Below are 12,294 nucleotides of genomic sequence, written 5' to 3'. Positions count from 1 at the left end.
GACTCGTGTCTTACTGCCTGCGCGATCTAACAACAAATGTTGGAGAACTACAAAGAAAAAAGCTTTGTTAGAATTAGTGGTGTAGGGGGAGGGTTACCTTCCAATAAAATTAAATCCCTGTCTTTTAAATAGGCATGTGATGTGTGTAGAAAAAATCAGGCTTGATCATACGGATATTTTGACATTTTACATCCCACCTGCAGATATATACCTACCTTACTTCTGATCTCACTCTAGCTTTCTCATGGCAACCATTTGCATTTAAGAATATAGTTATGCCTTTATCATCTTTAACTTTCTTCTCAGATGACACAGCTAAGTCCACATTTCCTCATGTTCTGTGACCTATTTATTATCATAGCCATTTAAGTAACAGGTGCCTTACAAGGAAACAATAGAAATTAAACATTGCATGGAGATAAACGAAATATATAAAGAGGGTAGAAAGACCAACACACCTAATAAATAGACTTTTGTTTGTGGGCTCTTTCTTTTTTTTAAATTAAAACTTCATTAAATTAAATGGATAAATTTGAACACCGTAAAGTGGCTGTGAAATGAAGATAGGAGTATCAGTAGAACAGTAGAGCATTATTATCTACAATACAGTGTAATATAGCGTGATTATCTATAAGGAAAGTGAATTATAGTATGATAAAAGGTCTAGAAAGACTTATGAAAATATTCTCAAAGAGGCTGGTTTTCTAATAGATTGTGTGGTAACAACTGCCCAGAATATTTGCAATATCTGCCAATTTAAGAAGGCTGAATTGAGGAAGGTCACCTTAAATTTTATAACTGTGTTACATTGGAATCTCTGGAAAAGGGAAAAAAAAATAAAACTGGTGGAGATGAAATATAACTTGGAGGCCTTTAAAATATAGCTATGAACGATTGTTTCAGTAACTCTGTTGAACAAAACCAAAACCACTGTTTTTGAAGTTTGGCATTTTTCTACTGCATGGGCTTGGTAGGTAGCTTAACTCAGCCTACTTCATCATGAAGTTACAAGCCACACCTTTGCCATAATAATGAGAATATCATGGCATTGTATAAATCAATTTACAAAGCACAATATGGGTGAAAAAAGCATAGGCAAAATGAAAGTAAGGTAGGCTTCCCAACATGAAATCCTGGTGTTGGCTGGGTCATTATGTCATGTTATTTGGCACAAATGCAGCATTCGTATATTTATTTATTTATTCATACAATATTTTGTAGACTACTTACTTCCCACGATTCAAAGTGGATTATATGAGGAGCAAGAAAAGCCTAAAATGCAAATATCCACCTCCCCACATGAACTCACTCAAAGTAATCCTGTCACATTGGTCTCCAAATACCCAGTGGAAGAATAAGGTATAAATCCTTTTGAAAGGGTAGGATGTTAGGTATGTTCTGTACCTCTGGAAGGAAGGTGTTCTGGTTAATAGAGGCAGCCACAAAGAAGTCAGGTCAGTAGGACTCACCCTCTTCGTTTCATGTAGGGTGGAAATGCTCAGCATTCCAAGGAATACTCAAGGTTTGACATGGGAGAGGTGGTTTTGTAAATACAAAGTAATCTGGCACTACCCACAATGAATAAATGGTTGCTGAAGACAGTGGAACTTGCAGAGATGGCCAGACTGACTTCTTTGATTAGAGAGAAGACAACATCCACATTGACTGCTGACTAGAAACTTTTTATGGATTTTCTGGATGAAGCAGAAGATGTATGATTTATGGCTTTGCTGACTAGAAAAAGAAGACAATAGAAAAAAAGAGAGCTTTTCTTTTTGGGGATCATAGTGTAGAAGGTAATTTGAAAATTGCAGATATTTGCTGGGGGAAAAAATTGGAAGCTACTTCTTTCTATATTTTTCATTTTTTTTTGCATTTTTGTCATTTTTTTCCTTCCTTTGCTTTGCTTCTTAATTAGCTCTTGTTAGTTTTTAATCTTCTTTTTAATTTTTTTAAATAAAATTATGCAAAAGAGAGAGAAATAATTCTTCGTAGGGGATAATCAGCGCTTTGAATTGAACCTGGAAGCAAATGGGTAACCAATGCAATATGAAGTGCTACATGGCTTGGCTCTTTCTCCTCATGCTATTTAACACCATGAAATTGCTGGGGGGAGTAATCTGTCAATTTGGTGTGATCAGTGTGATGGAGACATACATCACTATCCCACACCAGGTCAGAGTGCCATTGACATTTCACAACTAGCATTCTCTTAGGAGAGATACCATCAGGAACTCCATTAGAAATATCTTCTAATTAATTGTTGACAGTAATTAAAACCGTTTTCCCATGCTGCAATTTGTTTCTTAAAATGAAATTTTGGACCAATGTGTCCCAGAGGAGCTACTGAGGGATAGAATTTATTTTTTTCCAGTTTCAACCCTGATGAGCTCTTTCATCAGACTGAACAAACGACTATTCCTCTCTGCACACAAAGTGACCTGAACCACCTCACCAGGAAGGAGTGGAGCGGAGATGGTGAACCTTGTGGACTTGGTGTGTCAAAAATTCAGAAAAAGCCTAATTTGACTTTGCTGGCATGTCATACCCCTCAGACAAAACAGAAATAATTCTCTCTCCCGGACCTCTTGGGCCTTGACTTCAGCCCTAGCACCTCTCAAAAAAGCTGCCTTGTGCTGTCCCCCAAGGCATGTAGCCTTGGGGAATGGTGTGACTGTCCCATGGCCCAGCGCTCCCCAGAATTTGCCATGTTACTTCAGGCAGTATTGTTTTTCTGTCCACAGGGTCCTGCGACCTACCTGAGGCTGTTCTGGGTTCCACAAGGCCTTTGTTCTTGAAGCAACTTTGAAAAATGTTCTTCTATGGCCCCTGGACTGTGCAAAAGCACAGCCTGTTCTTGCACGATTTTTTTTGAGCCTCTGGATGCCGTGTGAAATTTCTATTCTCTTGCAGGAGCTCTAATTTGCACGAGAACAGGTTGTGTTTTTGAGAATAGTTGTTGGGTGTTGGTGAATAGAATATAAAATCATAAGGCTGGAAGGCACCTTGAAAGTCTTCTAGTCCGGCCCCCTGTCCAAGGCAAGAGACCTTGTAACACCCTGGTTAAAGGATTATCTAGTCTACTTTTGAAAATATCCAGTGATGGAGCACCCACAACTCCAAGAGGCAAGTTATTCCATTGATTAATCAGTCTTACTGTCAGGAAATTCCACCTTAGTTCTAGATTGGATCTCTCTTTAACAAGCTTCCACCCATTGCTTCTTCTCCTACTTGCTGGTGCTTTAGACAATAAGTCAATCCCCTCTTCTCTGATTGCTTAAATGTGAATGCTGACATGTCACCCAAAACATTGTGGCATGTCATCTTTGACACATGTGTCATAGGTTCACCATCACTGCTTCCAATCCGCACCCTCACAGATCATTCAGAAGGGTATTATGGTCAATATTTACGAGAGGAGTACCATACTACAAAGACATACAACAGCACCAGCAATTGCAGCAGATTGCAAATGAATTGATCCTCTTCGTTTTCATAAAGTGCTGCTATGAAGATGGCAATGTTCATGGGGCTCAGGCTGTAGAGCCATTAGGGATGAAATGGAAAAAAAATTATATCCATCTGTAGCTCCTCTGGTTGAAAGCTTCACTTCAGTAAAAAAAAATAAAATGGAAGCATGGAAAATGTTCTCAGTATTTCAAACAAAGGATTAGGGGAGAACTTTCACATTGACTGTGAAGTCAACATTGCTTTCAATGCTTGGGTCCATTCTAGCTTCTTGTAAGCTTTGGATAGCGGAATCCTTGTCTAGCCTCCTTCCTTTGGGTAAAGAAGACAGATTTTTGCGTCTTGAAAATAAATGTTGAAACAATCCAGAATAAGCTTTCTCCTCATTTTTGCCTGTAGAAAAATACGGTCATTTCTAGGATAGTGTGGCAAGAGCAGTGAAACTTGCATTGTAGTTTTAAGCATAGATTAATCAAGCAAGAAAACTGCTTTGTCTGTTCTAAATGATCACATTCAACATCTGTCTCAAAGATAATGAAAACGGCTTGAAATTCTTTGCTAACTCAACAAACTGGAGAGATGAAAACAATATTTTATGTTCCCAGTTAAAAATGTTGATGTTTGTTTTTTCCATTCTGAATATTTCTAAAGTTGCTCTGAGTTGAAAACTAAATATATAAAAATAATAATTAGAAAACTTTGGTTTTTTTCTATTTTAGGGAAAGGGAACTCCTGGACCACCTGTGAGTACATTTGTTGTTGTTGTGCTTTGAAACAGTCTGCACACACCCATTGACTGTCTCAACAAGCCCCCACAGTTTTCTTGGCAACAGTTTAAGAAGTGGCTTGCCATTACTTCCTTGTTAGGGTTGAGAAAAAGTGACAGGGTCAAAATCACCCAGTTGGTTTCATCCTTAAAGCAGGACTAAAATCATTTTCTTTCAGTTTCTAGTCTGGTCCCTTTAACCATTCCTGCATATCCAAACCAACCCTCAAACAGAATGTAATCAGCCATACACAATTAATTGCATAGCCAAACCAAAAAAATAAATAAATTACATTTTTAAAGGAGGGTCATATTTGTTTGTGTTATTTCTACCTTTGGATTGTCTGTCACAGGCTGGTATGTTTCATCCTCAGTTTATCCCACCAATGATCACGCCGGCTAGAAATGCTGCTTTGACTCAAATAGGGGCCTATTAAACTCTTCTGTTTAAGAAAAAAAAAATCATTCCTTGGACTGGATTAGTTTTCAAAGCAGGGGATGGTTAGCCTTTGGATACCCCCAGCACTGTTTTTATGGTCCAAGCTTTTTGCATGTTTGGGAAGGGTACTTTTAAAGAGATGATGCAGGGCCTTAACTCTTGCTAAAGATTAAGACACCAATTTCACTCTTTTAAAAAAGCAATACTCCCAAATGTTGGATAAGATTCCCCCCCCCTTATTTTGGGGCAATTGGAGGGCAAAATAGGTATCTTGAACTAAGACGTCAGATATTTTGTCTCTTTAAACCCTTTAAACCTTTACTATGTGCACCCATCTTTTGCTGCTCTTGAGAGATTAAAAAAATAGTAATCATAATATAGTACAGGCCTTGGTTACAAGAAAGTTGCCAATCCCTGTTATGAGAAGTTAATTAGTTTCTATCTTTTTTTTTTCCAATGCAGGGTCCTCCTGGTATAGGAGGACTTCCTGGAGAAGTGGGAAGAGTTGGGCCACCTGTGAGTACTTTGTTCCATAATCATTGATTAATATTTGCCTGCTTGTTAAAGCTTGTACCATGCTTTTTGGAAAGACATCCCTGAGGAATGACTTGACACATTGATTACACTTGAACACAATAAAATGAACCTGCCCTTTAGGTCTTATCTTTGAGGGATTGTTCCAGCTGTAAATATGTATTAGCCATCCCAAACTTGATAATTTTCAGATGTTTAGTTGTAGCCAGAATGTCCAACCAGCACAAAGGGCAACAGATTGTGGAAATCTGCTGTTGATATAGTTCTCTGCAATAGGATGTCACCAATATTACTATGTCTAAGAGAAGATTCATACTTTACCTTTAGTCCATTGCCTATTGTCCTCTGTGGAATAAATAGACCATTGGTTTAAGCCTACACAGCTCTTATTATGTTTGTTATATTCTACTTAATTGCATAAGAAGCTCTTCTTAATTCCTATAAGTAGCATTTATTGGAACTCAATTGAATACAGACTAGATTAGATAGATTAACATTCTCTCTTGTGGTGAAGTCTCATCTGGGAATATTACTTTACAATTACTGTACAACTAGTCATTCCTATGACTGCTTATATGGATAATAAAGGTTTTACAGCTCATTCCAACTGGTGCAGATTAAAAAGCGAATCCAATTAAGTCCAGCTTTTCCTCCCAAATAACTGCACGTGCAAATGATGTGGGATATTTATTTATTGGGGATTGTAATAAATGAAGTCTTTCAAAACTTCATAAATTAATCTGCACATTCTGAAACACCCATTTCTTTGGAATTATTGGTTTTCCTATCTTTATCTATGCACTTCAATAATTAAAGGTGTATATTTAAGGGATTTCACATAAAAATAAGACAGCTTCATATATATCAGTTGAGAGATAAAAGTAACAAAAGGGATGAATGGTTTGAATCTCTTTTGCTCTTGTCATTTACAATTCTTTTCTTATTCTGTGCCATCAGAATTTTGTTCTGTCCTAGAACATTTTTGGTGGTTAATGTAACCCATGTAGAGATTATTTGATTTTCACTATCCTTTCTTCTAAGGGACTTGGATACACAGCTTATTTTTATGTCGTTGTGACACTGTTTAGGGTGATCCTGGAAAGAGAGGTCCTGCAGGAGTGCCGGGACCGCCAGGGCTGAGGGTAAGTTTGCAGTAGTAATACTGAAAATAAGAAGTGTTTCAAAGTAAGTCCTCCTTCCCCAATCCATTTAAAGCAATTTGTATGATATTATAGGGTAAAGGAATGATAGAACCTGGGGGCAGAGTTAGAAGAGGGATGAGCCTAGAATTTCTACATAGCCACAAGTGAACTAAGTCCAGCCTCCCCTTCAATTCTGTTACCCTCATCTAGCACCAAAATCATGCTGCCCATTAGTTGAGGATACTCCTGTGCATAGGCATAAGCAGCCATAAATCAGTTTAATTGGACGTTCATGTGTGGACCTTGTCTTTTGTGCCTGACATATATTCTCAAAGAGGAAATTTCAAATATTTTAGGCTGCGGAACCTCTTAGTAAAATTACAACTCCAGGAACTCTTGATCAAGAGGCCAAACATTGAGTTGTCATGACCACGAAGAGCCTTGGAAAGCGGGTGACTTTTGAATGGCAGTTAACAAGCCCCAGTCTTTCTTCTGTTCTTTATTTGCTATAGACATCCTGGCTGTGCTCTCCCCCCCCCCCTCTGTTAGACTCTCATGGAATTCCATTTAATTTTTGTGGGATTTCCATCGCCCCACAGATGGAGAAATCCTACTCTAGTCAGCCTGAGGGAAGTACCAAGCTTTGCATAGCATAGCATGTCAAGTGGACCCTTTGCGCCCTATTTTAGATACATGTTACCGTGGCTTATTTTCAAAGGGTGTCAGTTGATCTAATTCAGGACTAATTCGTCTCTTCTGAGTAAAAGGGCAAATATATGAAGGCTGCCCATGTTCATAGATGATCCCATTTATGTCATATGAAGACAAACAGCTAGAAACTTGCTTCTTCTACGTGGCAGAAGCCCAGTATGAATGGAGAATGCAATCCTGAACTGAAAAAATTCCAAAGGCACAATCCAATCATATAGGGAATGAAGTCCTACATTTTTCAATATTGGTTCTGTCTGTGAATTTAAATAGGTCTTCTGCTGATGGTGGAAGATAACTCTGGACCTTATAAAAAGCTCCTTTACTGCATTTGTGGATCTGCACCATCAGCCTTATTAATTCAAATTCAACTCAATGCTTGACAATGTTCATGGCTATCCTAATTTTAAACTTTGCTAATCTACTTCAGGGAACAGTTAGCCACCATGGTGGAGATCCACTGGTAAGATATTTATCTTCCTTTTTATGGATGATTGCCACCCTCCTGGGTTTCTGGAAAGCCCTTAAGGCCTGGCTCTATTCCCAGGTCTGGGGTTAATGTGGTTGTAATTTATATGGGTGGGGGCTGTCATATTTTTATACTGGAGGCTGTCATATTTTTATACTGTTTGTACCATTGGGCATCTAGTTGTTTTGTGCAGAAAGCATGTTTATGTGGGTCTTAATTGTTTTACTGGAGGCATGGGAATTGTCTCTATGTGACTTTTGTAAACTGCCCAGAGTGGACAGCCATACTAATTAAATTATATTAAATTAGTAAACAGCTTTTCTCTCACCAGACGTCTCCTTATTAATGTAATTCATTGCTTCATTTTTTTTAGTGTCCAAATACTTGCACACCTGGCCATCCAGGATTTGCTGGAATGACGGGCATGAAGGTAGGAGAAGGGATGGGAGTGATGCATTCTGGGTATGACTGGATATTGGTTGGATGCTGATAAGTTTCAAGAGATGTTACAGCAGTACCATAACAATCTGGAATTAAGGTTAAACTTCACTGGAACATGAAAGTAACATTGATTATATGAAAACCATTTAACACTTTAATAAATGCTAGTTTAGGTGATAGTACTATGAATAAACTGCTGCATGAAGATCACATAGACTGACTACACATGCAGCATGACAAAGTAGCAATCATGCTGCAATGAATATCTGCAAGAAATACCATTTGTCTGCAAGCAAGAACTGGTGGGATCATAAAATAGATAAACTAATAGAAAATGAAAAAAGTGCTTCAAACAAACACCTACCATATAACATAGACTTAACAAATGTCAATAAGAAAGACAAGAAAAAAATTTGGACAGTGGAAGTTGCAGTACCTGGAGACAGCAAAATTGAAGAGAAAAAACTGGAGAAAATCACAAAATACAAAGGCCTGCAAATAGAAATAGAATGACTGTGGCAAAAGAAAGCAAAGATAGTATCAATAATAATAGGCAACTTGGATACAATGCCAAAACAACTGGAGCCATACTTGAACACTATTGGCATTGACAAAATCACCACTAGTCAATTGCAAAGGCAGCTTTTACTTGGAACAGCTTACATCCTGCAACAATACCTTTAACACCACCAAACAACATCTGCCTATCTTGGGTTCTTGGGAAGGACTCAAAAGGTGGATAAAAAATGCCAAATCCATTCTAAACATTTGGCTGATTGTATGACCAACCATAATAACAACAATGGATGGTCCCATTAACTGCATCCAGTTTTGGTCACCACAACGTAAAAAAGATGTTAAGACTCTTGAAAGAGTATAGAGAAGGGCAACAAAGATGATTAGGGGACTGAAGGCTAAAACATATAAGGAACAGTTGCTAGAATTGGGTATGTCTAGTTTAATGAAAAAAAGGACTAGGGGTGACATGATAGCAATGTTCCAATATCTCAGGTGTTGCCACAAAGAAGAGGGGGGATCAATCTATTCTCCAAAGCACCAGAAGGCAAGACAAGAAACAATGGGTGGAAACTGAACAAAGAGAGAAGCAACCTAGAACTAAAAAGAAAATTCCTGACAGTTAGCAGAATTAATCAGTGGAACAACTTGTCTCCAGAAGTTGTGGATGCTGGAAGTTTTTAAGAAGAGGCTGGACAGCCATTTGTCTGAAATGGTATAGAGTTTCCTGCCTGAGCAGAAGGATAGACTAGAAGACCTCCAAAGTCCCTTTCAATTCTATTATTCTTTTCTGTTAACTCTTGGGGATTGATACTGACCATTTTGGAGAACTCTGATTTATATGTTTTAATTCCAACTTCTCCAACCTGATATCCTCCAACTATATTAGGTTACACTACACATCTGATCTCAGGTTAATGGATTCTAAGAGTTGAGGTCCAAGACATCTGGAGGGCATCAGATTGGGAAAATAACTGATTTCACATAGATAAAATATCCCAACCATTGTTTTTAATAGGCAATGTTTCTGGTGGCATATTTAGCATCAGCGAAAATATATTTGCCTTATATTTTAGGGTCACAAAGGAGCAAAAGGTGAGAGTGGTGAACCAGGAAAGCAAGGCTTTAAGGTAAGAATGTTACTGCATGCAAATCAACTGGAACAGTGATGGATTATGGAGGAAGAATGTTTGGTGTGTATTTAAGAAAGGAATAGTAATAATCTTCTTAGAATTAATCTTAGCATTTCTCCATTATTTTCATAGCACTTAGAACAGCTAATGATAGGCCTGTGACTCACGAAAATGCTAAAAATAATGTGCTTTGTTTTGTTTTGCTTTTTATGACATGCGAACAAATCTCGTGATTTGTAAACTATAGTTTATGTTTTAGCATATAGTTTGTTCAGTCAACCCTGGCTGAAAGCAGTAATGATTTAGTGTGATATTGTATACCCTCAGCTTTTCATCTCCTTTATTGCCTGGTTACAGTCTTTCTCAAATAAGTCAGCCCTATTTAATGTGTGCCGCCTCCACGCTTACATAGATGGGAAATACATAAATAACACAATTCATAATATTGAGGGAAACAGAATAAATTATATATGCTAATTTTTAGAATGTGTTATTTACTAACTTGTGCCATGTATATTTTTTAGGGAGAAGAAGGCGAACAAGGACGAATAGGTGACATTGGAGATCTGGGGCCTCCAGTAAATATTTCCTTTTATTTAAGTTTTTAGTTATGTCTCATCATATTGAGATGTAAGGAACTAAATGAAGCCAATAGCCATCTACCCAGTGGTGGGATTCAAATACCTGAACAACCGGTTCTCTTATTGGATGCAGGCCTGGGCTTCTAAGGCCTAGAACGGACTTCCAGAAGTGGCATCCATGCAATTCCGGTGGGCCATTTTAGGCCTGGGAGGCCTCCTCCAGGCCTCTGAGGCCTAGACTGAACTTCCAGAAGCATTTAGCTGGTTCTCCGAAGTCAGTAAATTTTAGCTATCAGTTCTGCCTAGCCGGTGTGAACCGGCTGAATCCCACCACTGCATCTACCTCTTATCACTATAAGTTCCTGATCCAACTATGTTGTCATGACTATTATCATGATCAAACTAATGTGAGTCATTTTTCTCCTGGGTTCAGTACTAATTGAAACCAGAATTACCTGGATTTTTCTTCTGCACATTCCGTGTTGAAACCAATTGCTTAATTTATTATCTGTCTTGTACCAGATCGAAAAGATAACAATAAATGGGAAGGCCATTCACAATAGGAATAAGGAAACTGACAGCTGGATGATATGAGAAGTAGGATGCCTGAACCCCAGTCTTCTTCCTATACAGGTAGTCCTCAACTTACGACCTCAACTGAGCCCAAAATTTCCATCGCTAAGCAGGACAGAGGTTAAGTGAGTTTTACCCAGTGGTGGGATTCAAATATGTGAACAACCGGTTCTCTGGGTGGATGTCGCTTCCAGAAGTCCATTCTGGTCCTGAGCAACAAAAAATTAGCTATTGTTTCTGCCGAACTGGCTGAATCCCACCATTGGTTTTACCCCATTTTACGATCTTTCTTGCCACAGTTGTTAAGTGAGGCACTGCAGTTGTTAAGTTGGTAATAGGATTGTTAAGTGAAGCTGGCTTCCCCACTGATTTTGCTTGTCAGAAGATTGCAAAAGGGGATCGTGTGACCTCCAGGAACCTGCAACCGTCATAAATATATGCCAGTTGCCAAGCATCTGAATTTTGATCATGTGACTACGAGGATGTTGCAATGGTCATAAGTGTGAAAAATGGCCATAAATCACTTTTGATAGTGCCATCGTAACTTTGAATGGTGACTAAACGGATGGTTGTAAGTTGAGGACTACCTGCAGTGCCAAATAATAATAATAATAATAATAATAATAATAATAATAATAATAATAATAATAATAATAATAATAATAATAATAATAATAATAATAATAATAATAAAGTTGGAAGGGACCTTGTTCCACTGGTTAATTGTTCTAACTGTCAGGAAGTTTCTCCTTAGTTCTAGATTGCTTCTCTCTTTGGTTAGTTTCCATCCATTGCTCCTTGTCCTGCCTTCAGGCCCTTTGGAAAATAGCTTGACTCCCTCTTCTTTGTGGCAGCCCCTGAGATATTGGAACACTGCTGTCATGTCCCCCCTCGTCCTTCTCTTCATTAAACTAGACATACCCAAAATATGTGTGTTGATGGCTGCTTCTTTAGACTTAACTGCAAGCACTTTCACACACCACACCAATCAAAAGCAGCTCACACAATTGATAAATAATAAATTATATGGTGCATCTAATAATAATATATGATGTAAAATTAAAATAACATGTCATTAATTGCTTCTCCATCTAAGTATAACCAACTTTTCATAATCTTCCAAATAGTAGCAAAAAGGAAGATGATTTTATTTCTGGGAGCTGATTTCACAAAAAATGACTCGCAGTTCATTATTTTAGAAGTACTGAGTTCATACAGATGAAGACAGAAAAACATGTACAATGTTTAAGACTTTGCTGTTGTTCAGTCGCTAAGTCATGTCCAATTCTTTGCGATCCCATGGACCATAGCAGACCAGGCCTCCCTGTCCCTCACTTTCTCCTGGAGTCTGCCCAAATTCATCTTTATTGCATCAATAACACTATCTAACCACTATCCTCTGTCGCCTCCTTCTCCTTTTGCCTTCTATCTTTCCCAACATCAGGGGTTTTTTTTCATTTTCTCTTTTCATTAGGTGGCTAAAGCATTTGAGCTTTAGCTTCAGTATCTATCCTTCCAAATAAC

General features: G+C 38.1%; 1 protein-coding gene across 1 annotated transcript in view; it reads left to right on the top strand.

Annotated features, from left to right (window-relative positions):
- COL9A1 (collagen type IX alpha 1 chain) overlaps positions 1–12,294 on the top strand; it is a gene marked incomplete at its 3' end in the record, with an annotated part of 62,903 nt that overhangs the window by 34,948 nt on the left and 15,661 nt on the right. The window contains exons 10-14 of the mRNA XM_029285953.1: positions 5,136–5,189; positions 6,296–6,349; positions 7,900–7,956; positions 9,560–9,613; positions 10,141–10,194. Coding sequence (XP_029141786.1) covers positions 5,136–5,189; positions 6,296–6,349; positions 7,900–7,956; positions 9,560–9,613; positions 10,141–10,194 — 273 coding nt within the window. The remainder of the gene's footprint in view (positions 1–5,135; positions 5,190–6,295; positions 6,350–7,899; positions 7,957–9,559; positions 9,614–10,140; positions 10,195–12,294) is intronic.

This window comes from Protobothrops mucrosquamatus, unplaced genomic scaffold (genome assembly GCF_001527695.2).
Source record: "Protobothrops mucrosquamatus isolate PMUCROS unplaced genomic scaffold, P.Mucros_1.0 scaffold2596, whole genome shotgun sequence".
Taxonomy (NCBI): Eukaryota; Metazoa; Chordata; class Lepidosauria; order Squamata; family Viperidae; genus Protobothrops; species Protobothrops mucrosquamatus.
The sequence above is the reverse complement of the archived record's forward strand: the minus strand, read 5'-3'. Positions and strand labels throughout refer to the sequence as shown.